This window comes from Lutjanus erythropterus, chromosome 2, assembly GCF_056507025.1.
Source record: "Lutjanus erythropterus isolate fLutEry1 chromosome 2, fLutEry1.hap2, whole genome shotgun sequence".
NCBI lineage: Eukaryota > Metazoa > Chordata > Actinopteri > Lutjaniformes > Lutjanidae > Lutjanus > Lutjanus erythropterus.
Window position 1 is genome coordinate 36,251,273 of NC_139318.1, and position 23,271 is coordinate 36,274,543.

Here is a 23,271-nt window from a genome sequence, read left to right on the forward strand (position 1 = left end):
GCAGAATGCGAGGGGCAGAAAATGTTGAGTCTTAAAGGTACAGTGCAGGTACAGGTGACTTCTTTTAAACATGAAAACAGTCTCACTAGTCAGATGTTGCTGTATGTTGTGTTACTTTTATGCACATTTTGAAGTATTGCATTAGAAAAGATTGATGGAAAGTAGAATTTATAGTAGAATTTTGCAAAAAAGTTTTCACGCCTGCTTTTGAAAAAGAGTTCATGTTCTTAATATGAGATTTAAACACTTTCCAAATAACCTCTGGCATATTGAACATTTAACTCACATGACTGATCAGCTGTTTCCGCTCGGACAGTCTGGCTCTATGGCTCTATAATATATCCATGATCACGCCACATAGAACTGATGTAACAATCTCACATTTAAGGGGTAGTCACTCTCATGCCGATTGAAGGTTGGGTTTAGTTTTTTTGTCCACAAAACATGGCTGGAGTTTAACAGGTAAATAGTGTTGTAGAATCTCCCAAACAATGGAAGTGAATGGTGACTAGTTTTCAAATGGAAAAAAACAAGAGAAACAAACATAAACTGTCTCCATGCTGCTTGTCTGGTGTTAGCAAAGTCTCCTAAAGCTGTTAATGTTGATATGAAAGACGTCATTTACACCATGTTTTTAGCCTAAATCTTCACTTTAGATGCACATCAGGTCTTTAGGAGACCTGGATTATGCCAAAGGGGAGGGCATCAGCACTCCAACCCACGTTGATTATTTTTGCTAAGTGCTAAGAGTGAGTATCCATTTGATAAAACCAGGAAAATGGGCTCATTGCATCTCAATAGAAAAAAAAATCCAAAATGCAAGTCTCCTTAAAATACAAACCAAGGCACACTGTTGGGTTTGTGCAAAATTACAATACATGGAAAACATGACCAATGTTTTGCAACCACCATGGGTTTTTTTCATCAGGATCATTGTCTGCAGTAACACACAGACCCGTCGTGTGTTACACTAAACAAGGACGTGGTACATCATCAAAATAAGGAAGAAAGCAGGGTGAGGAAAGAAAGGGGGGTGGACTTAAGTGAAGGAGGGAGAGAAAAGATAACGGAGGGGTAAACTTAAATCATTAAAAAGACGATTGATATAATGTGGCTAATGCGTCTAATGTGGCGTCCTCTTTCTTGTCATCCTGCAGTGGTTGAATGTTTCAGCTTATAGTGAACACCAAAGCGATGGTTTTGGCCCAAGAATCACATGAAAAATTTCTTTTGACAACAGCTGACTCTAACCAATGAGTAATAACCATTCACTGTGAGAACACTCTCAAAGTGTGGCTCTCAGAAAGTGATGGCCTACTTATAATTCTCTTTGACATCGCTGTGAGTGTGTTTCTTTTTACTGAAGTTTTTTTTTGTCCATCAGTGCCATTGTGAGAAACTCTCTGAAAAGCTCCAGGTCCATTTGAGGAAGAATAAAAGCAGCGAAACAGGCTTCGAAATGACCTGTAGAGGCTGATAAAGACTTTCAGTCAGTGATCGTCTTGTTTGTTTATGTAAATCTGAATAGAAATTATACCGATGTCTTAATGAATTTGTGCAACACTTAGGACTAGAAGTGTTGATTTAGAAGTGTTTGTAAGGTTAATGACTGAGGGCCTTTAACAACACTAATTTGTCCATACTTCGGTTTGCATCTGCACTGTTTCAATATAGAGCACTTCATGTGTTGCATCATTCATGGGTCTTTCCGGATTTCCATCTGCTTCAGTATTTCGTCCGAGTTTTCCTTCTCTGTATCGTAGATATGACTGCAATGCAGGGTGCCAGATGACTGTCAGTCACTGCACAGTGTACAACACATACAGTATAAACTCAAAACAGATGTGAATCACATGTGAACTTTGTGTCCAAGATTCCTGTTTGACTGTATTCCCAGGAATTCATCACAAAGTAAATTAACAATATCCCAGACTTACAGTGTGGTCAGTGGGGTTTATAGATGTGATGTGACTAAAATATTTATTCCTAAACTTAATTATCTTATTATTATTCTTTACATCAACAACCACAATGGAAATAACTGTTGGACCTTCTTGTGTTAGCCTGGAAATGGAAATGGTGCTGTTGTTAATGAATATATATGGAAAGTTCCTTTGTTTTCTGTCAAAATATCTGACATTGCGATACAAATTCAGATCGCAGGATCTACAGCGTTGTTAAACATGTTACAGTTAAGGCTGGGGAAAGATCATAATTTTGGTTTGATAAAGAAAATAAGTAAGCGGTGACTTGAAGCACGAGACAGAATGTGTGCAGTCCATACACATGTAATTGAAACCGCAGTCTTTTCTCGTCTGTGAACACAACGCAGGCAGTGATTATGTTTGCCACCATAACGTAGTTGGAAAATTGGTAATTGGTACTGTATAAACATAATTTCTAGGAGACAGGGTTACTTAGGGAGGTCAGACTAGCTGTACAGATTAAGAGCCCAAACAAAGGAAGGACGATGATAAAAAAAACCCCATAAACGATGGACCCAGGTTCACTAACTGTTTATCTAAAATCATTAACTATTTATTAAATACTTCCCTTGTGAAAAATAGTGCCGTAAAAGTTTCTAATAAATACTGTAAATGAAGCTCATTGTGGAATCGCAGTCAAATCCTTTTGGCTGAGTCCAAAATCCCTCCCTTTTTAATTTTACATAATGTAATATACTCACTGAATATTCACTCTACCATTTGAGTCTATAGGGCTTTTCAGGACTGAACAATTTATCAAAATTATTATATTATTTTATCACATTATATTATAGAAACAGTAGCCCATAGCCCAAGTGGCCAAGTACAATATCCAAATTGCAGAAGGTGCATTTTTGATAAGGATAAAATGTGACACAACATACCATTAAAATGAAGCATTATGGTCCTACAGAAATGCCTCAGCCTACAAATCATATCGTCCAGAGTTGAGGGAATATTCTTGTTTTGTACAACCCCCACCGAAAAATGATCATACTATCATCATTTTTATATATTTTTTTTCAGTGAAATGTAAATGCATATTCCTGGGAAAACTTAGCCCCTTTTCACATGGACATGGCTAAGCCAGGGTTAACCTAAGCTCAGAACTTTATGATTCACACTGCACTTCTACTAACCCTGGGTTGAATGTCCGTTGGAGCACGTGATTAATGTTAACCTTCTACAATAATGTGTAGCCACCATTTAGCCCAGTTTGACAGTGGCACCTTTTAGCCTCGTGTTAAGTCAGTTTGCAGCTAACCCTTCAAACTCAGACCTAACCCTGCTCTGGAGGAGAGCCAGCGAGCCCGGAGCTAAAGTCCGGGGTGAGTCCGCTGTGGAATGTTCCAGTTCTTCTCTTTTCCTTCGCCACGACCGGATACATATTCTCCTCTTCCACTTCTTATTTGGATTGTTTTTTTTTTCCAGATACATAAATACCACTGGTGGAGGGCTCGATTCTTGCTTAGCTTCATTGTTCACCGCTACAGTGACGCAGATGTTTGATGCACGCTGATTGTTTTCCTGTGCGCTGACTTGCATTGTAGTAATAGTTCAGTTGAGGATGGTCTACTTATATTAAACTTGTGTTTATTATACTCATGTTGCACAGTGTGGCTTGCAATAAAATTTCACAGTCTGTAGGTGCCACTAGCCTGGGATTAAAAAAGTTAGAAATTAGCTCTGGGCTAAGCGCAGTGTGAAGAGCCCTTATGTCTTATTTCTGCTAACAATCCCATAATTCAATGCATCCAGTTTTATAGATGCAAAAGTTAACAGTCATCCTACAAATGTCACTTTGCTGCTCACTACAGAGTAAGTTTTTAATTGTGTATTATATGATGAATAGTGAATGAGTGAACACTTTTTTGGACACAGCCGTTGACGTCCACTGATGATTAGATTTATATTCTTTTTGGAGACTTTTTCAGAATTTCTATTATATAAATTTAAGTTGCATTACAGAATCACTACTCAAAAAAAATAATTTTACCTGAGCTCACATGAGATTCCATCAACATAATTAAGATTTGCTCGATATCTCATTTAGATAAACCATTACAGAGCTTGTCGATATTGTACATACACAACACACACCTACAGTATGTTACAGGTTTCCAGAAAACTACTGATTTTTCACTGAGCCCATAAATTGTGTGTATTTGGGGTCTATAGTATTGAAACCAGCTGTTGTATAAAAAGTTCTATAATAAACGAGCCCTCAGCTTCACTGCAGATTTGTGAAGAATATTACCAGTGTTGGTTGCAAAGAAGATATGTTTTGAATGTGTGTGTGTGTGTGTGTGTGTGTGTGTGTGTGTGTGTGTGTGTGTGTGTGTGTGTGTGTGTAAATGTTTCCATGTGATATTGATGCTCACACTTCTTTACACTCTGCTGCATTAGTTTAAACATCAGCTTATGAGAGCAGCACATTATTTGACGTGTGTCCCCCTGACGTATACGCCTCTCCTCCAGCTATCCCAGTTAATGCATTGAATGTTAATTCCTTTCTCCCCAGGGCTTGTTGCCTCCACACTGCAATGGAAAACCCCATCTCCTTGTTTTTTTGAGACAGGGAGGTTTCTCTCATTTGTTACTGCGAAAAGAACAACACTCCTAATTGTCCTGAATATTGATTCAACATGGTCATGACCCACTGATGACACACTCTGGCCAAATAAGCTGACCTACAGGCAAACCCTTTTGGCTTCAGTTCAGCTTCACTGTAGGGCTGACAGCTTGAACTGAATGACTCTGAGATAAGGTACAATGAAACAAAAAAAAAAAAAAAGAGCTCTGGAAAGAAAAAAACTTTCCTTGAAAGAGACCCTGATGTTGCATGAATGTCAGAATACATCCCCCTGGTGGGCAGTCGAAGTTATAGGTAACCTTTCATTTTCCGGATGCACCACGTTGGTGCAGAAGGGGGGTAGAGCGGAGGTTACCATGGTGAGGGAGCCCATGGAGTGAAATTTGTCTGCCTAATGATGTGAACATACGTGCTTACAAGGAAGACACCTGTCACATCAGTCCAGACACAAATAATGCAAGCAAGAACACGTGCATGCGGAGGAAAAAAATATGCGTGTGTGTGCATGAATCCTCTTAAAACAGGCACAGACCACAATAAACCAGCTGCTTGAGTTTTATTTTGACACTAAATGTTTTATAACCTTTTGTTCTACATGACTGACCCACAGACCCTGAATCCCAGAGGAAACGAACCGTGCAGAATGTCCTTGACCTCCGCCAGAATTTGGAGGATACCATGTCGAGCCTGCGGGGCTCGCAGCTCAGCCATAGGTAAGCACACTACGTCTGCATTTAACATATTTTAATTGTTTCATAATGCTGTCTCCTACACCGCTGCATTACCTTGCATAAAAACCAAAGACAATGTATGTTTTGTTCATGAAATCCTAAAACGCCGAGCCAAATTCTGTCCTTGGTTAAACTGAGAAGAAACGCACTTCATGTGAACAAGCAATAGATAGTTTGTTGGATCGATACATAAATGCAATCATGTGTAAACAGTTTTGCTGCGGCCGCTTGGAGAGTTGCCACCTGGTTCACATCTGGCTTCCATCCTTCTTAAATAGCCCGTCTCTGTTTCATGATCATGACTTCACTCGAGGAATCTCTGTTTTTGGTTCTCACAGGCAAAAGGCCCAGGCATTAGTTTTGTTGCAATAACCACAGCATAACAAGACACTGGTGGGGGACAGGTCTTTATTTCATTTGGACATTAAAGTCAGGATCTAATCTAACCCTGTGGAACATGAATGCAAGTAGGATCACCATTCTGCTTTTAAACCTGCAGTAATGAGTATTTTTATATTACCAATATTACCAACTTTCTGTTTAATTTGAAGGGGTCATTCATAGTAACTGTATATAAAATTATAACCCAGTCCTGCAGTACTTTAAATCATTTTAGGGCTCTTACAAATCTTTTTTTATTTTACACCACCTACATTATCAGTGTGGGTGAAACTCTAAACTTCTCTCAGCAGTTTGCATCTGTTTCCTGCAAAGAACACTGATAAACTAGAATAAACTAGATCTTGTCTTTAAAGGAACCCTAGATTTATAAAACATTCAGCACAGTAGCGCTTGACTCAGTAATGGTGGCGCTCCTGGAATAACTATTCTCGTCTCGCCGCGTTTGAAGCGTATTGGCCGTCATACAAGGACAATAACAAAACTTATTTAATTGTCTTTGACTGAATTAGTATATATTATACACTTGACATATTCTTGGACTATACATAAAGACAAACTTAAGGAATAGTAGGCTATATGGCTACAAAACAAAAAAGCAAACATTTGCAATAGAAGTCAGTGCAGCCAACATTGTAGAAATTTGCAGGCAAGTCCTGAAGTGACAGATCATGATGTTGTCGGCTACTTGGCTGTTTTACATGATACAAGGTTCATTTGATTATCATTTTACAGCACAGGATCATATAACAAGATGCTACTTGTAGCCCCTATGTGCTGCTCATAAAACAAAATTACAGAAAAGGATGAATAAAAGTGATTTAATAGAATGTTTACATATTTATCATTCTATTACACAGGGTTGAATAGCACAATGTATTATGTTATTCAGTTGTAGTTCACTTATGCAACTCGCAGAACAGAAATTACATAAATAGATGAATAAATTAATAAACATAAATTCATGGTGGAGTTTCACAAATCTCACAAATATGGACATGACCTTTAAGCTACCTGCTCAGGATCAAATGGCTGACGGAGTTACTGATTAGCTGGTGAAGAAGTTTTATTAAGACCTAGATATAAATTGGGCCACAGCACACCAATCAAACGTCCTCCAACAAACGCAGATAAACACGGATGTTTGTTTGGTGTGCCATGGCTGTCTGTCTTTGTTTGGAATTGTTTGGAGATGTTTGGTCAGATTCAAAATGTTCAATCAGTGTTTGACCACGTTTGATGAAATTTGATCAGTTTGCCGTGCTTTCAAGTGGACAGTTACCCCAACAATATGCATATAATATACGCATTCACAGCTCGTGCGTGCCAAGTATTAGCAGTAAATTCACTGGACCAGCTGAGTCGTTGTGTTGAGTGAGGTGATTTAGTTGAAATGGTTAGACCTTGGAAAGAGAGCACCTCTTGACAGAACTGTGGGAATAAAAAAAAAAAAAAAAGAGCTGTATGATGAGTCATCTCATCGATTTTCCAACCAAAACAACCGGATGAAAGACATCTTGCCACTTTAAAACACAATGGCACAAGGAGTGCATCTAAATTGCAGCTGACATCCTCTTCACTTTCCTTTTTGAAGTTTTTTTTTTTTTTAAAGTTCGGTCAACTGGTTTTGTTTGGATTTGTTTGATCAGTGTGCCATGGGAAAATAGTTATGGAAACGCTGCCAACATTAGAATGTTTAAAGAGGTTGTTTGATTGGTGTGCCACGGTCCAACAGAACTGAAAAAGATGGAATGTTAGATGATCACTATAGAACATTGTAAGATCTACTCTGAAGCTTACTAAAACCTGGCGTATCCACGTTTTATGACCCATGATGATGTAATACCTCTAAAAAATGAAAAAGGAGAGAGAGCACACTTCAGAGAATAGCACACTGATTGATTTCTGTATTTTCTGTAGGTCTCCAAATAGCATGACTGACATAACATCTCCCATAAGCTGCAGTAGAACTGGCACCAGCTGCAGATTGGTTTATAATGATGTAATGACCCTTTCCTTGCCATTGGCTAGGCTAAATGTATTAGGTGTCCAGGAACATGATTTCAAATTAATGCTAATGTCGCTCTCTGTCTGCTGAATTTGTAATTACACAGTTAGTTGCTAACTCATTAGCCATATGTTGACTGACGACTAACAAGAAATTGCAATACAAAAAATGTCAAAGATGTGCTTGAGGCCATCATTATAGTGTATCCTCACAACAACACTTATTTTCTTTCTAATTACATATCTTGCAAATTTAAGGGATTATTAATACATGGAAGTTTAAGGAAATATTATAATGTTAAACCATTTTACGTGATTGAACACCTTAGTTAAGATGTTATCAAATGGACTTCAAGCCATTCCATGTTACATTAAATAAGGTAGTTATCAATGACTGATCAAATTTGCCATTTTACTTCTCAGTATTTTGATAGATATCATTAAACAATCATTCTGATGTCTTTCAAACAAGCTACTCTTTCACTCGAAGATTCTTGACTCTGACAGTTTCTGTACTGGAGTGGCACCATTGATGAATTATCCATCAACAATGGATAAAAATACTTTCATGCTCGTGAAATATTTATTTGGGTGAGTTGGTAGTTCTAGTTATGTAATGGGCAGACACAGAAGACGCTTCCAGCCATTTGGAGGACATTTCTAACCCTGACCCAGTTAGAGGAATGAGCCAGAAAACTTAGATACACTCTATAGAGAATAATAGAAAGCCTTGTACTGTATTTTAACAGCATTTATTGGGTTTGATCATGCAAAGAAAAGTCTTTGATGTATATGAATGTATCACAGAGATATCAGGACATCATTCTCTTTGTCTTTGGGGTCTTTGGGAGAGGCCACATTTCCAGCTTTAGTCCCCGAAGATGATATGACACAACTGCTGTATCTGGGTCAACAGCAACTCAATGCCACTCTGTGTTTCTTTGAAGGACATCCGACAAAGAATGGATGCTCTGGTCTCATCCTTTGGCACTGATATACTGATTTTGTGTGTCTTCTACCACGACTGTCAGCTAAATGCCTCAATGTACTGTGCACTAACTGACCCTTCCCCCCTTGTGTCTCTCCAGCTGTCTGGACAGCAGTAACGTGGGCTACGACAGCGACGAGACCAACGCCCGCAGCATATCCAGCATGTCCAACCGCTCATCACCTCTCTCCTGGCGCCACGGCCAGTCCAGCCCTCGCCTTCAAGCGGGCGACGCCCCGTCCTCCACAGGCGGAGGGTACCATGGGAGCAAGACTGGCTCTCAGTATACGGCCCATACGATGCCGGCTCGCAGCTCCAGCCGCCTCAGCAGCACGTCTCGCATTGAGCTCATCGAAGGGTTGGACGTGGATGACACCGACCTCAAGTCTGGCTACCTGAGTGACAGTGACCTTCTGGGGAAGAGCCTGCCGGATGACGACGACGACAACCTGGCGAACGGGTAAGAGTATCTGAAGATAAGCACGACTTTAAACCTTTTGTTGCCATGACAACATGACCCAATCTACACATGGCTGCTATGATGTTGAAAAGGTCAGTTAGGAGTTGTTGTCAAGTTACATTTCACTCACAGGCCTTGCGCTGTAACTGCTGGACCTCACTGCATTTCAAGATTTAATCAGGACACATAGATTGTCTGTATTTTAACATTCAGCTGTAGTGCAGAAACTTCCATGAAGAAAAACTTTTCATGCCGACATCATGGATTTCTGCTGTGTGTTGGTATCTGATGTTTTGCTCTTGGCAGGCCCATCAAAGAGCTTTCATCAGCAGTCTCTGCAAATACTCTCTTTTTTTTTTCTTTTCTAGCACTTTAAGGATTTCTCAAAGTGCCCCCGACATTGTCAGAGGCTGCTGACTGTGAGAGAATACTTTCAGACGTTTTTCACTGAGGAAAGAATTTGAAAACTCATCAGGTGTCCTGTGGGTCAGACAATAAACGCTCCCTCGCCTCTGGGAGGTTTGAACGGTACAGCTTTTAAAGAGTGTCAACAGGGACAGGAGCAACAATTTAGTAGAAGTTTAATCTCATACTGCATGTGACAATGCTTTTTCAATACTTTTTAAAACAGTATGGGAGCTTTTTGTCTGTCTCTTGTTCTTCATCCTTTTCTTCTTCCTCTTCACCTTCTTTTCCCCATCATCACCATCATCTTGTTTTTGTTCTTCCTCTTCCTTCTCTTCTTTACCTTCTTCTTCTTCATCGTCTCCTTCACCCTCTTCTTATTTACTGTTTTCATGTTCTTAACTTTCTTCTTTGTCAGTATGTTCTTTGCTCTTCACTGTGTTCTACTTTCTAGTTCATCTTGTTCTTCTTCACCTTTCACTTCACCTTCTTCTTCATCACCCTGTCTTCTTCACATTCTTCTTTGTCAGTGTGTTCTTCTTCTTCTTCTTTACAATGCTCACATTGAAGTTCAGTCTTCTTCTTCTTCTTAATCACCTTATTCTTATTCTTCCTCACTGTGCTCTTCTTCTTCACTGTCTACTTCACCTTCTTTTATGTTTGACTTCTTCTTCATCAGTGTGTTCTTCTTCACCTCCACCTACTTCTTCTTCACTGTGGTCTTTGTCTTCACCATGTTCTTCATTTTCTCCGTATTCTTCTTCTTCTTCACCTTCTTCTTCATCAGTGTTTTCTTCTTCTTCACTGCTCTTCACCTTCTACTTCTCCTTCTTCTTCATTGAGTTATTCTTCTTCACTGTTATTCTTCTTCTCCTTCTACTTCATCTTCCTCTTTTTCACTGTGCTCTTCATCACTGTCTACTTCACCTTCTTCTTCATCATCAGTGTTTCCCTCACCTTCTACTTGACCTTCTTCTTTTTCCACCATGTTCTTCTTCCTCAACTTCTTTTTAACTTCTCCATCTTCTTCTTCTTCACATTTTTCTTCACTTCCTTCCTCCTCACCTTCACCTCTGTCCTTTCCCATCCTCTGTTCGTCTTTATCTAACTCATTCTCCCAAGTTGACAGCTGACAGTGAGAGTCAGAGCGAGGGAGAGAAAGAATCCAGGCCAGTTCTCTAGCGAGCTTTAGAGCAGCTTTATCGCTGGTGCACATGCAGTGGGATTTAAGCTCAGCCTCTGGAGCGCTCACTAGGTCCTGCTAGCCAGGTCACGTTCTTACTACAGAGTGCAGTAAGGAGAGAAAAAAAAGGAAATGAGACACATTTTGGATGAGTAGAAATTAGAGCAAAGGAGCAAAAGTGTGAAATGGAAGTGGGTCAGTTTAATTAAGTAAAATGTAGAGCTATGGTGAATAAAAACAGGCCAGGACTGACACTAAAAACGATTTTTTTTTTTTAAAGGAAGGATTGTATTCCATTAAAATGGACAACTAACTCCATGTGTAAAGGTTTAGCATTTTATTAGGAGGGAGGTGAAAAGATCAGACAGCAGAACCCTCATAAGGTTAGGATTAAACAGGGATTATGTCATATTCCTCTCAGTAACATCCATGCACTCCGAATCCATTTAAATCTGCCCTGCATTTTGTCCTTTCCCTCGCTGCATCAGCTCAAATTTATGTGAGAGGTGAGCACGGGGGCTCGCCTCTGCTTTGCGACACCACAGGCACCAAAGATGCTAATCATTTTATGTAACCCTTTTTAAAAAAAAAAAAATGCCTCATCATGCTTGGTGTTAGGCCACTGTGGCCAACAGTCCCTAAACAAGCTTTCAAGGTGACTGTGAGACCTCCTGATGGGTACAACTGCTCCCTAAAGTAGATTATTACCAGTTACACCAAGAGGATTATGGGGGTGGGTGTGAATACATGCATGCTATGTTTTTTTCCAGTGTTATCACAAGAGTAATAATAGGCTAGTGTGGCTGCCAAAACGCACCAATATAAGGAAATACTGGGTGTTATTTTCTCTGACCTTGAGTAGGTTGCATGCTTGTGCTTGGAAGATGCAACACCGTGGAAACCCGTCTGATTTGTATGCTTTGCTGGTCTGTGTTGGAATTCGTTTAGTAGAAAACAGCCTTGATTTTCTTTTAGGAATACTTGAATGTTGCTGTTCTAGATATCAAGAATTAATCCGGCCTCATAAATATACCAACAACGTTTGGTGTGGATAACTACAGCAGCTAATCCAGTTTTTGAAGCAGGCGCAGCAGCACTATGCTCTAATTTTCTTCTTACAGTATCCCCTTGCAAATTCTGTGATGCATTTGCATTTCCACTGTACCACCCCTTGTCACACACTCACAGTTCAGCTCATGGAGAGCCATTAGCTACCAGCTCTTGAAAATAGATCAGGCTCCTCCTGCGTAGCCATGGAAACGGGCTGGTAATCGACTGTATGGAGAGGTGCAATTTCTTCTCCCTTTCACTAAAGCCCCAGTTTTACATTTTCATAAATCATTGACCTGGAATTAACCCAGATATAATTAACTAAATCTAAAGGGTGAGGTGAGACTTCATGCCAATCAATAATAGTGATGCAGTCTTCAATATATAATGCTTGTACAATCTATAAAAACCCAAATGTATAGTCTAAAACAATATTTACTGCTGAAATAATAAGACACCATACATTTTGTTTAAAAAGGATGGAACTGTAGTGATTGCTCAGCGTCTAATGGATATTGATTTAACCCACACCAGACAGCTCTGGCTGTCTAAGACTGAATGTGTACACACGGACAGTAATCAGTGCTACTGTGTGTCTGCCACATCAATAATCTGATACCACATACAAGCATCCCAAATCTCCTCATGAGCTCCATCTCTCCATCAGAGAGGAATAGTCTGTTCTGCACAGCAACACAGAGTTTAATGATAATCTGGTTTGTCCCAGTTAAAGAAAGAAAAAGTATTTAAGAAGCCCCCTTTTATTATTCATTAATTTCCTTCCTGTTTGTTTCTGGGAAAACTGGGACCATTCATCTGTTACCAGTTGCTATCATTGCAAGTATTGCTGCATGATATCCTGCAATATGGCATACAGACCTGCAGTAAATAATACCTTACTTAAAGATTATCGATTCTAGAGGACAGAAGAACTCAGAAACAAGCTGGCACACATAGTCCTGACATACTGTATAATGGCCTTATAAAGTTGTTATTGTTAATATGCAAGCAAATACTGACCTACTTATACACCCTGCAGACACTGAACAACATTAATCCATGTTGGCCACGAGGGGGAAGACAAATAACAAAATGAGCTGATGAATGCACAACAATTATGATATCGATATACCATAAATGGCTCATAAAGTTCTGAGCAAACAACTGACCTTCGCTGATTCCTGTCCCTTGTCGCTCAATGCTCCAATAACAGTTGAGAAAGTTTGGTACTCTGTGGAACCTCTGTCAGCTTTCTCTTTTCCTGTTTCTTGTACTGAGATATGTTTTGTGCGAAGCTCATCTCTGTTGCAAAGAAAAACTAATTTTGATATATAGTCACATGTAGCAACATCTTAAGTTAGCTAATGTGAACACAATTCTAGCTAGATAATCTACATCAGTTGTTAGCTAGCTAGTTACATCCCAAAACTGAATTTTACAGCTTCAATATCAACATCTTCAACATTTGTTTTTCTTTTCTACGTAGATGAAACAGGAAACAAGAATTCAGAAAGTTGGTAGAGGTTCTGTAACTGCAACTGCAGAGCGAAAAGATCACACGAGAATCTGTCTCTCTAGGCTTCAAGTTATCCATTTGTGTCTGTACCAAAATGGTGCAGCCAATCAGCATTCTAGAAGGGACTACTGGCAGCTACGGATGTGGTCTTAGGTGTGACGACAGTGAGAAGCGTCCATGGCAGAGACTCATCTCGAGGAAACAATGGCGGCTCCTGAAGAGGTTAGCATAGATACTGTGATAGCATCAGTTATATCAAAACTGGAGAGTATTTCTTCATTGAGAAAAGAACAGCACTGAGGGCTTTTGTCAATGGAAAAGATATTTTCTCTATGGCAAGAGTTTCCACTGATTGGTTGAAGTTAGTCCGCTTCACACTTGATAGACAGATGGTTCATCCAGTCACCTCCCAAGTGTTTTTTTTTAAGTGTTTGCCCTTTTCCAAAGAGTTTCTAAGGACATCTTCCCAGCTGGTTCTGTGTAACAAACCATCTGGTGTGTACGGTCACACTGATATACCTTACAATTTAATGTGATCCTGTACAACACTACAGAGTTCAGTCTCAAACATCACATCAGTCACTGCACTCTGTCAATAACACAAAAAAGATTCACAAAGTGTTTATTATTATCAGACAGTATGTGACTGCTTTATTTGCAGTGGTCATTATTTTTATGGTCCATCTTTAAACTGTTTTCAATGCGGATGTGGAAACACTGAGAACAGTTAACTTTTAGTAACAACTGAAATTGCCATAATTGTGTTCGGTGTAATAATAGAATTACATGTAATTTCCCATCTTGCCCTCAGTAGACACTGCGTCTGCTTGAAACGTTGGCTTGCATTTAATGAAACAAGAGTTTTTGCTCATTTCACTAAATTTTATGAGACTGAGCACCACTTCCTCACTGTGTTTTTAGGGCTCAGGAGTGTTGAAACGGCTTCTGATTTAGCCTTGACCACGTCTGACCACGTCAAGAATCATAAATGTTTCCTGTGGTTACATTCTTCACACCATACTGGCAAAGTTTAACCATCGCTCATATGATATCATCCTATTGCAAGCCATACTTAAAACGCTGGTTTACGAGTGGAGCAGTAATCACATTATATTGCTGGTGTAGGGTTAGTTTTTCCATATCTGGTATATAAATAATGCCAGCCATTCCTCATTCAGTGTCATTTTAGTGGTGTTCATTCAATTATGGTTGATGTTTTGCAGGCACTCAGCTGTAGTGTGTGTAAGCACAGGTTAGCGTTTCATGTCTAATGCAGATGTTAAATTACTTGTTTTTTCCATAACGTCATTTAGTTGATGGGATGAATGCAATGCCTAATCTTTGTAACAGAACATGTGAATTTCACAGGAGGCCAGTCTGAACGAACATGGTTATTGTATCTGACAGATTTATGTATTATCTTGGCAGATTAACTGTTTAAAAACCTTAAATTGGACGATCTCAATGAAGAAAAGGCAAATATCTTTCAGCATTTGGTTTGGCTCTGAATTGAAGAGAGAAGCAGCAAAAGGCACTCAGCTGCAATAAAGAGCTATTGATGACCACAGTGCCTCATTGGAAGCTGAAGTCCTGCCTTGGGCAAGCTTTTGTTCCATAACATGTTTTTCTTTCTTTCTTCTTCCTCTCTTAAAACACAAGAATAAGAAGCGTGACACCTTTAGTAGCTGAACAGATTAATCCATAAGATTGTCATAAACCCTCATTGGTTTGCAGTTAGGTTTGGCCAATAATCAAAAAAGCTAAAGTAATAAAACTATTTTGTTAACTCAGTTCTTCTTGTTTTTGCGACAGTACGAGTCATGATCTGTGCAGATGTACTACTACCACTGTATGAGGTATCTATCCACAGTCACTGTACTACCAACAATAGATGGCAATTGGGTTTTCATTGCTTTTCTTGTCGACAGGCTTCGTTTTTTAAATCGCAGTTATATAAGCCAAATATCACTCTCGCTGTCTCAACCAGAATCCTTTTGCAAAAATGATCATTTTACCTCACAGAGCACAGAAGCTGCTGCCTGAATCTGTTAGTTTGTTTGTGTGTTTCTGTGACTTTGGTGAATCCGATCTAACCTTTTTAAACACCAAAGTCACACAATGACACAAGCAATGTAACTGATCTAGGCAGCAGTAGACCAACAACTGCAAGGTAAAATTACTGATTTCACCAATGGAGTCTGGTTTCTCATCAGAAAAGGCTGGCTGAAGGCAAGGTAAAGTAGTGAAAATACACTTAAACTGATACTAACTTTTTTAAGATGCCTAAAATATGTTTTACCGCTGACCCTGTCCACAGCAGCTGCCTCCCTCCCAAGTAGTCCTACTGCCTCGCCAAACTGGGGGCGTGTGACTATGGAGAGGTACCTCATACAACCTCCTCATGCTACATGTACCTCATACTCACACCCACTTCAAATAATCCAAACTATCCCTCCAACAAGCTGTAAACACATCAACACTCTGTATTATCAGTTTATTAAGTTGAGATGCTGAACAGGTTAGCAGACAGTGCAGCTGTTTATACATTCAGCAGGCACGGAGCAACATCAACATTCATTTGGAGTCATGTTTCAAGTCACGTGATGAATGTTTTGGTTTCCACTTACTCCTGTGGGAAATAACTGGCTCAGTTATCTGCAAAATGCTCCATTGTGTTCACCAGCTACTTGTAACTTTGTCTGTCTGTTGTTTGTTGCTGTTCAGGTTTTTGTTGAAAACAGCTGCTGAGCTAAAACAGTATTCAAAAAATTGTGAGATACTACCATAGACATTAGAAGAAGAAGTGGGTCTGAAAAGTGAAGCCAATTCATAACTGCCTTAAACCTGCATTCTTTCTAATGGCCAGCAGGGGGCGGCTCCATTGGTTGCAAAAAGAAATTTGATTGTATTGAGTCTTATATGAAAATGAGCGTACTTCTCTCTTGGTATATGACCTCAGTAAACATTTTCCTCATGAGTTTATGATCTCGATCGCTAGATTCAAGTCTTCTTCAATTCAGCATGATGTTCATTTTACACCACCAGATCACCACCAGGAGTGCTGTGTGTTACTTCCTACAGAACAGATGAGCCAAAATCAAGCACCACCCAAGTCATTGTACATTACCCACTTGCTCCACACTCTTCTTGGTACTGTGCATGCTCTGGTTGCAAAAAAACAGTCCCTGTAATACCAGACTTGAGGAGTCAAAACAGACCCCCCTCCACTAACTGTACTGTCAGTGGTTGATACAAAAACAATTTGCTGAAGGACACTAAAACAGTCTGCAGAGCTGTGGGGAATTGCAGAGTTGGGTGTTAATGCTCAGTGAGTTTCTCACTTTCACATAACACAATCATTTGATCTATTGTTAATAACAAAATATTGATTAGAGCAGCATTAATATGATGACATACAGAGGAGGACATTAGCTACTCCTGATAATACATCATGTCTGTTTAAACTGTGCAGAGGAACTGTAGATAAAATGAATTGCAAAGAAAGAATAGACAAGAAAGTAAGCATTTACCTAACTATCTACCATGTTATATCATATATCATATCCATGCTATATTAAATGTAATATATTTTTGACACAAATCTTTTCTATGAATTCAATTTTTGTTTAATTTCATTAGATTAGATGCATTATTCATCTGGTAAAGTCATTAGATTTCATGGCAGCACCATATGTTGTTCACAGCCTACCACATGACACAGAACGGGTCACAGTTTCATCATAGCTGATGCATACAGATTACATATTGTGGAAAACATGAGTGCAGCTGAAACCAAATTGCTTGTCCTGTACTCTACAAGGTAACAGAGGGTTTATGGGGAGTGAGCATGTGGACATCTGGGGGATCTGGACCGTACCATTTTGTGTTCTTTATATAGCAGCAGCATACAGCACAGGCAGCAATGCAGAGCAGAGCAGGCTTGTTCAGCAGCATCACACCTCTGATCATGCGGCAACATGGCTCGGGATGTGCTGCCATGGCAACCGTCTTCCACTGACCCACTGATGGGCTGCCTTGTGTGTCAGTGTGATAGCTGCTGAATGGATGTATGTGTGGAGGATGTGCATGTATGTGTGTACCGGATCGACCGCTGGCTCGTGTGTGAGAGATGGAGGGAAACGCAGGCGGAAAAGAGAGACAGAGTGACAAAGATAGATTGACAGGCAGAGAGGGAGGCTGGTGTGAGGACGGCAATGTAACCGCTTAATTAGATTGTTTTGTAATTGGCGTTGTGGGGGAGAGCTGTCTGCCTATAGAGCTATTGTCTGGGTTTCCATTTGCGTCCTCGTCCGTCCCCTTTTTCAGGATTTACAGTAGCTCTGGCTGTGGAAAATTATTTAATTCAAGCAATTTCCCAGATATCTGATATAGAATACTGCATGACTCACCCAAAAACTGAAAAACTAAAATAGATGGCGAAAACAGAACATATTTAATTCCTTTAATCATCAAATCATACAGCTGCATGTTACAAACAAAAAAGACACACATTTTTACGCCTCACTAGCACAGAATGCATGTCATTGCTCTGTTTCCCTACATTACTGTATATCGTAGATAAGCCCTTGGCTTAGTTTGCGCCTCTGGCAATGTCGTTTCCATGGCAACCATAATAAAGCTTTGCCCATGCCTGTGAGTGGATCTGCTCAAAGCTTGGCGTGTACAGTATGAAAGTGAGTGTGTATAGTTTTCTAAATATCGGAATACTTTACAGGCTCACTCATGGAAACTGTGTGTATTGATGAATTCATTCTGTAATGCACAAAGGGTTTGCTGCAGTCATCTGATCCTGGATCTGTGCCCCCCCCCCCCCTCCAGGCAGTCTGCTGCACTCAATTTCCCTTTCCTGCCCGAGCTGGACCTTTTCTATAGTCGCTGAGTGCTTCCCTAACTATTGAAGCCTCACACGTTTTGTGACCCACTTAAACCCATCTGCAAAAAGATTGGGTTCTGGCCTCTCTGCTCCGGTTCTCCGCAGGCGCTGCTGGGATTACAGTTTAGTGAGGTCACTGCTTGGGGTCAGTCCTTTATGGGCCGTGGCTCTACTGTAAGAAGGGATGTTTTCTTGCCTCTGACTACTACACACACACACGCTCCCATAAAGGCATACACTTAAAGGCAGAGTTCAGAAGTGGGGTTGTATAGATATTTATCCATAGTCAGTGTATTACTTACAGAAGACAGTGAAGATGGAGAAACAGCAGGAGTACTGGTGGCGCTGCAACTGACACTGGATTTTTGAGGCCATACCAATATTAGGGAGTAAAATGCAACATATGCAATACTGATATAGACTGATATAGCTGTGCTAGGCCAGTACTGAGTCTGGTACCTAAAATGTCACTGCTTTACCACCAGCCAGCCTTTTCTGATGCTTTCTCCAAACCAGCCTGACCAGCCAGGAGCTGCTGATCTTCTGCTGCCTCAATCAGTTAGTTTGTTTGTGCTCTTGTGTGACTTTTGTGTTTTAAAAGGTTAGTTTGGATTCACCGAAGTCACACAATAACATAAACAGACACAAGTTACTAAATTACTGAAATTACTGGAGTTTGGTGAGGGCGATAACTGGCTTATATAATGGCTCTTTCTCATCAGAAAAGGCTTCTCTGGGGGCACCCTAGTAGCTCAGATGATAGAGCATGTTCCCCAGGTACTGAGGCTGTGAGCCCCTGCAGTGTCTGTGGGTTCGATTCCAGCTTGAGACCCTTTGCTCCATGTTGTCCCTCCATTCTCTCTCCCATTTCTTGTCATATCTTCAGCTGTTATATCTCAATTAAAGGCACAAAAAAGCCCAACAATTAGTTTTTAAAAAGAAAAGGCATTCTGATGGCAAAGTAAACCAGTGGAAATATTCTAAATATAGTGAACACTTAAATTGATATTGACTTTTTTGCAGACTTTTTCAACTGGCTAACTTTTGTTGCTGGCCCTGTCCACAGCACATTCATTGCTTTACTTCCATGATGGTGCCCCAGTATCTAATACAACCCCTCTTCAAAGAATCAGAACCATCCCTTGTATAAATTTTGTAAACTTGTATTTTGGTCCTCACAAAGCTGGTAAGTATAGTGGGCTCCTGGCTTTTGGATCCCACAGATATACTTAAGCAAGCCACTTACACACACACATCAAGTCATACACTAATTACTTTTAAAACTTTTTTACATGCTGAGCTAATTTGTTATTTGTCAAATGGCTGAAGGCAGAAGAGCAATAAAAAGGGTCAACAGACCCTGCGATGCGTTACTGTTACCCAGACATACAGTACGCACACACAGACTCCCACAGTCAGCAGCTCACGCACATCTGGGGTCAATATGGAGCGCTCATTCCCGAACAACAACGGGTCAGTAAAATACACCAAACGCACCCGCCTCCACCTTCACCAGCATCTTCAGCCACGTGTATAATGGACCATTACAGCAGCTCCCCCAGGGAGTATGAATCATCCTTATATCATGTCTGCGTGTGGCCGTCTGGGTGTGCAGTTTGGATTCCACCAGACCAGTGCATAATACTCAGCCCCAGGTGGAAAATATGATACTGTTTTGGATCACAGTAAAAATAAAAGTATAAATGCGAATCATCTGGTATCTGTTAATCCATCACTCTCCCATCCATCACTGTTTTGGTTTGAAGTTGGCGCAAAAATGTCAGATTATCTCCTTTAAGTATGGATAATAAAGTCAGATTAGGTCATAATATAGTGCTCTATGTTGGATTTGGCTCTGCCTCAACTTTGTGTTGATACTGACTACATTAGTCACACAGCAAACAGAGTCAAGTCAAGTTCAGCTTTAAGTGCCATATCAATCAAACTGATATAAATTTGTCTCACAGCTGAGATAAAAGCAGAACACGAGGAAAACATGATGAAACAATGCAGCTTTATAATGCAGCAGAGTACTCCAGACGGGCTGTAAATGTGGCACCACATGAGGCTGGATGAAGTGTGCATCAGCTGTATCGTGGCTACATCTGTGGGGGAAGTTTCCTGTCTGAGACTGATGGAGACTGTACATTTATTTTCCAGTCCAATAATCAGACGACGAGTCCATTTTCTGGGGCTCTGCGGAGATGGGGCGGCCGGCTACAGTCCCAGGCAGACGCAGTCACTGATGCATCTCAGACCCATTTACTACACTGATATACCACTGCTCTGTGATGAAGGTCGCCCAATCCCATTTGCCTAGCTGTGGTCAGGCTCAATACAGATCAAAATTAGGCACCGGGAAGATCAGAGTTCTGCTGAAGCAGAGCTCAGCTGGCTTTTTCATCTGTAGTCCCTTTGAATGAATGATACTTAAACAGACATAAATCACTGAACACTCTTGTTTTCCTGTGATTCTGCCCTTCTGAAGTAATTTCCCACATTGCAGCACTGAATTGAATGCACAGAGTGGAGGAATGTCTGCTCTTTCTCTGCATCAGAGGGTTTGAAAATCCAGTGAAGGCCCTTTTTTCTAAATGCCAAGTGGTGCTTCATTTGATACACAGTAACAGAGCATGGAGCACTAAACTGTAGCCATGGGAGGCTCAGCTTTGACTCATTGTGCCTCCTGCTGGAAATCTAATGTCATGACACCTGCTATGGAGCTGTATAACAGCAACACAGCTCAAATCCATCCAGGTTTATTGTATCATTTTATAATCCTATAATCTTTTATAATATCTACGATTAACTGAGTATTTGTATTTGGATGTAGTTTTCCTGCACAGAGTGTACATTTCCTGATATTCCTCTTTCCACATGCTTTACTTTATGACCTATTATTTGATGTTTTCCATGCTTTTGGTTAGGTCCCTTAGGTTCTATTAGGGGAAATCTTAATAATGCATTTCAAACAGTATTGTGTGCGGTGACAGTTTGTGGACGGCCTGTTCCTTTTTTTAGCACAACAGTAGTTGTGATGTGTAGTAACTGTGTACAAAGAGAGGTCCATAAAAATCTGTCATTGTTGGGGAAGCTACTTTGAAAGAATAGCTTTACAAGCTACCAATGATTTAATAATGGAAGAAGTTGAACCACAGCAAAGCTAGGAAGAAGTCTAGCTTGGTTAACCAAAGCGACTTAGAGAAGTTAATCTTTGTAACTGAACAAAAATATAAACGCTTTTGTTTTTGTTCCTATTTTTCATGGGTTGAAATAAAAGATGTAAGACTTCAACTGTGCACACAAAGGTTTAATTCTCTCTCTCTCTCTTTTGTTCATTAACTTGTTAAAATCCATGTTAGTGAGTATTTCTCCTTTGCTAAAATTATCCATCAACCTGACAGGTGTGGCACAAATAGATGCTGATTAAACAGCAGGATTATTGTACAGGTGTGCCTCGGACTGGTCACAATAAAAGACTGCTCTAAAATCTTTATTTTTATCTTGGCAAAAAGACATTTATCAGACACTGAGCTATGCATTTCACAGAGGCTTACAGATACCATTTTTTCCCAGGAGGATAAGTCATGCCCCACACTACTCTGCCTTTGACTGGCTTACTCTGATATGCGTAACCTAAGCCTAACCAATCACTCCTCATGCCTAAACTTAACCAACCCAACCAACAAAGGGAACAAGCACTGGTCAGTCTTATATCTTTTACTTCAGCTCATGAAAATGATGTTGAGTTTATGTTGAGTGCATAATACAAAAAAGTAAAAAAAATGTCATTCAAGTGATCAGTTGGTCACAAGTTAAAGCCAATATAAACCAAAAAAGTATAAGGAACATCAGCTTTGGTTTTGTTTGACTGATGTCCATCAGTCATTAGAGAAGCAATGGTAAAATAAAAATCCTTTTTTTTCCTTTGATGGCCCAATATTGTTTGTAGTTTCATTAGTTAACTACTCAAAAAATAGCATAACAGCTAATTTACCTACTTCAGTCACTATGCAAATATGAATGTAGTGAAGCTACCAGCAAGCAACTGCAAAAAGTAGTTAAACTACTGTTTTAATTACATTTAGTTCACTACTCCCCAACACTAGAAATTATTTTGCATGTTTGGTTTGGAAGATTTTACTGGTGTGCACAGATTCCTGACCTCAATCTTTCTCCAGCACCTCCAGGATGAACTGGAACAATAAGGTTTTGAAAAAGCCAGCCCTTATCATCCAAAGTCAGCGCCCAGCCTCACTAATGCTCTTGTGGATGAATGTGAGCAAATCCCTGCAGCCAGATTCCAAAATCTTGTAGAGAGCCTTCGCACAAGAGTGGAGATTTTTAGTTTCCCCTGTGGATGACAGGAGATGAAGGAAGTTAACTGAGGAAAAAGTAGAAAGGAATCCACAATATATGCATGTGTGAACAAAGGAATGTATTAACAACCAAAGTAATACTGCAAAGTACATCAAAAACACAGCATCTGCAGGTTCTCCGGTCTTTTAAGCTTCGGGTCTTGATTAGTAATTGACTGCACCTGAGTGAAGGTGGCACCTGGAGAGAGAGAGACAGACACAAAGCAGCACAAAGGCACCTAACGAAGGCTATAGTTTCATATTAATATCCATAGCGCTGAATGGGAATGCCTTATATATTTGTCATTTTTGGTTTGTTGCTCATTGTAGAAAAGTCTTGTTATGAATGATGTCCCATTTATGTTTCAGCTGTAATTTCATTTCCTTCCAAGTAGCTGCCAATCTGCACTAAATACTGTAAATATATCGTGAAAGGTCTTTAGAGAACCTCAGATAGTTTGTCTCTGCCCTTCATTCCCTCCAATATATTTTTAAATAAATTTCTAGACTCACATATCGCAGCACAGTTTACTGCGCCCGAGGCAGACAGCACTGATAGATCAAAAGCCACAACAGTAAAGGTCAGATCGTGGAAGTGGTTTCTTGTCTGGTAACCTCAGGAAAATGAGTTAAAGGAATAGTTCATATTTTTTTGAAGTGGGGTTGTATGAGGTCAACGTAAAGAAATTCGTACTGGTTTAA

The 23,271-nt window shown here is 40.0% G+C and overlaps 1 protein-coding gene across 1 annotated transcript in view; it reads left to right on the top strand.

Annotated features, from left to right (window-relative positions):
• nav1b (neuron navigator 1b) overlaps nucleotides 1–23,271 on the top strand; it is a 111,076-nt gene that overhangs the window by 43,743 nt on the left and 44,062 nt on the right. Inside the window, exons 5-6 of the mRNA XM_084738432.1 lie at nucleotides 5,189–5,291; nucleotides 8,804–9,163. Coding sequence (XP_084594558.1) covers nucleotides 5,189–5,291; nucleotides 8,804–9,163 — 463 coding nt within the window. The remainder of the gene's footprint in view (nucleotides 1–5,188; nucleotides 5,292–8,803; nucleotides 9,164–23,271) is intronic.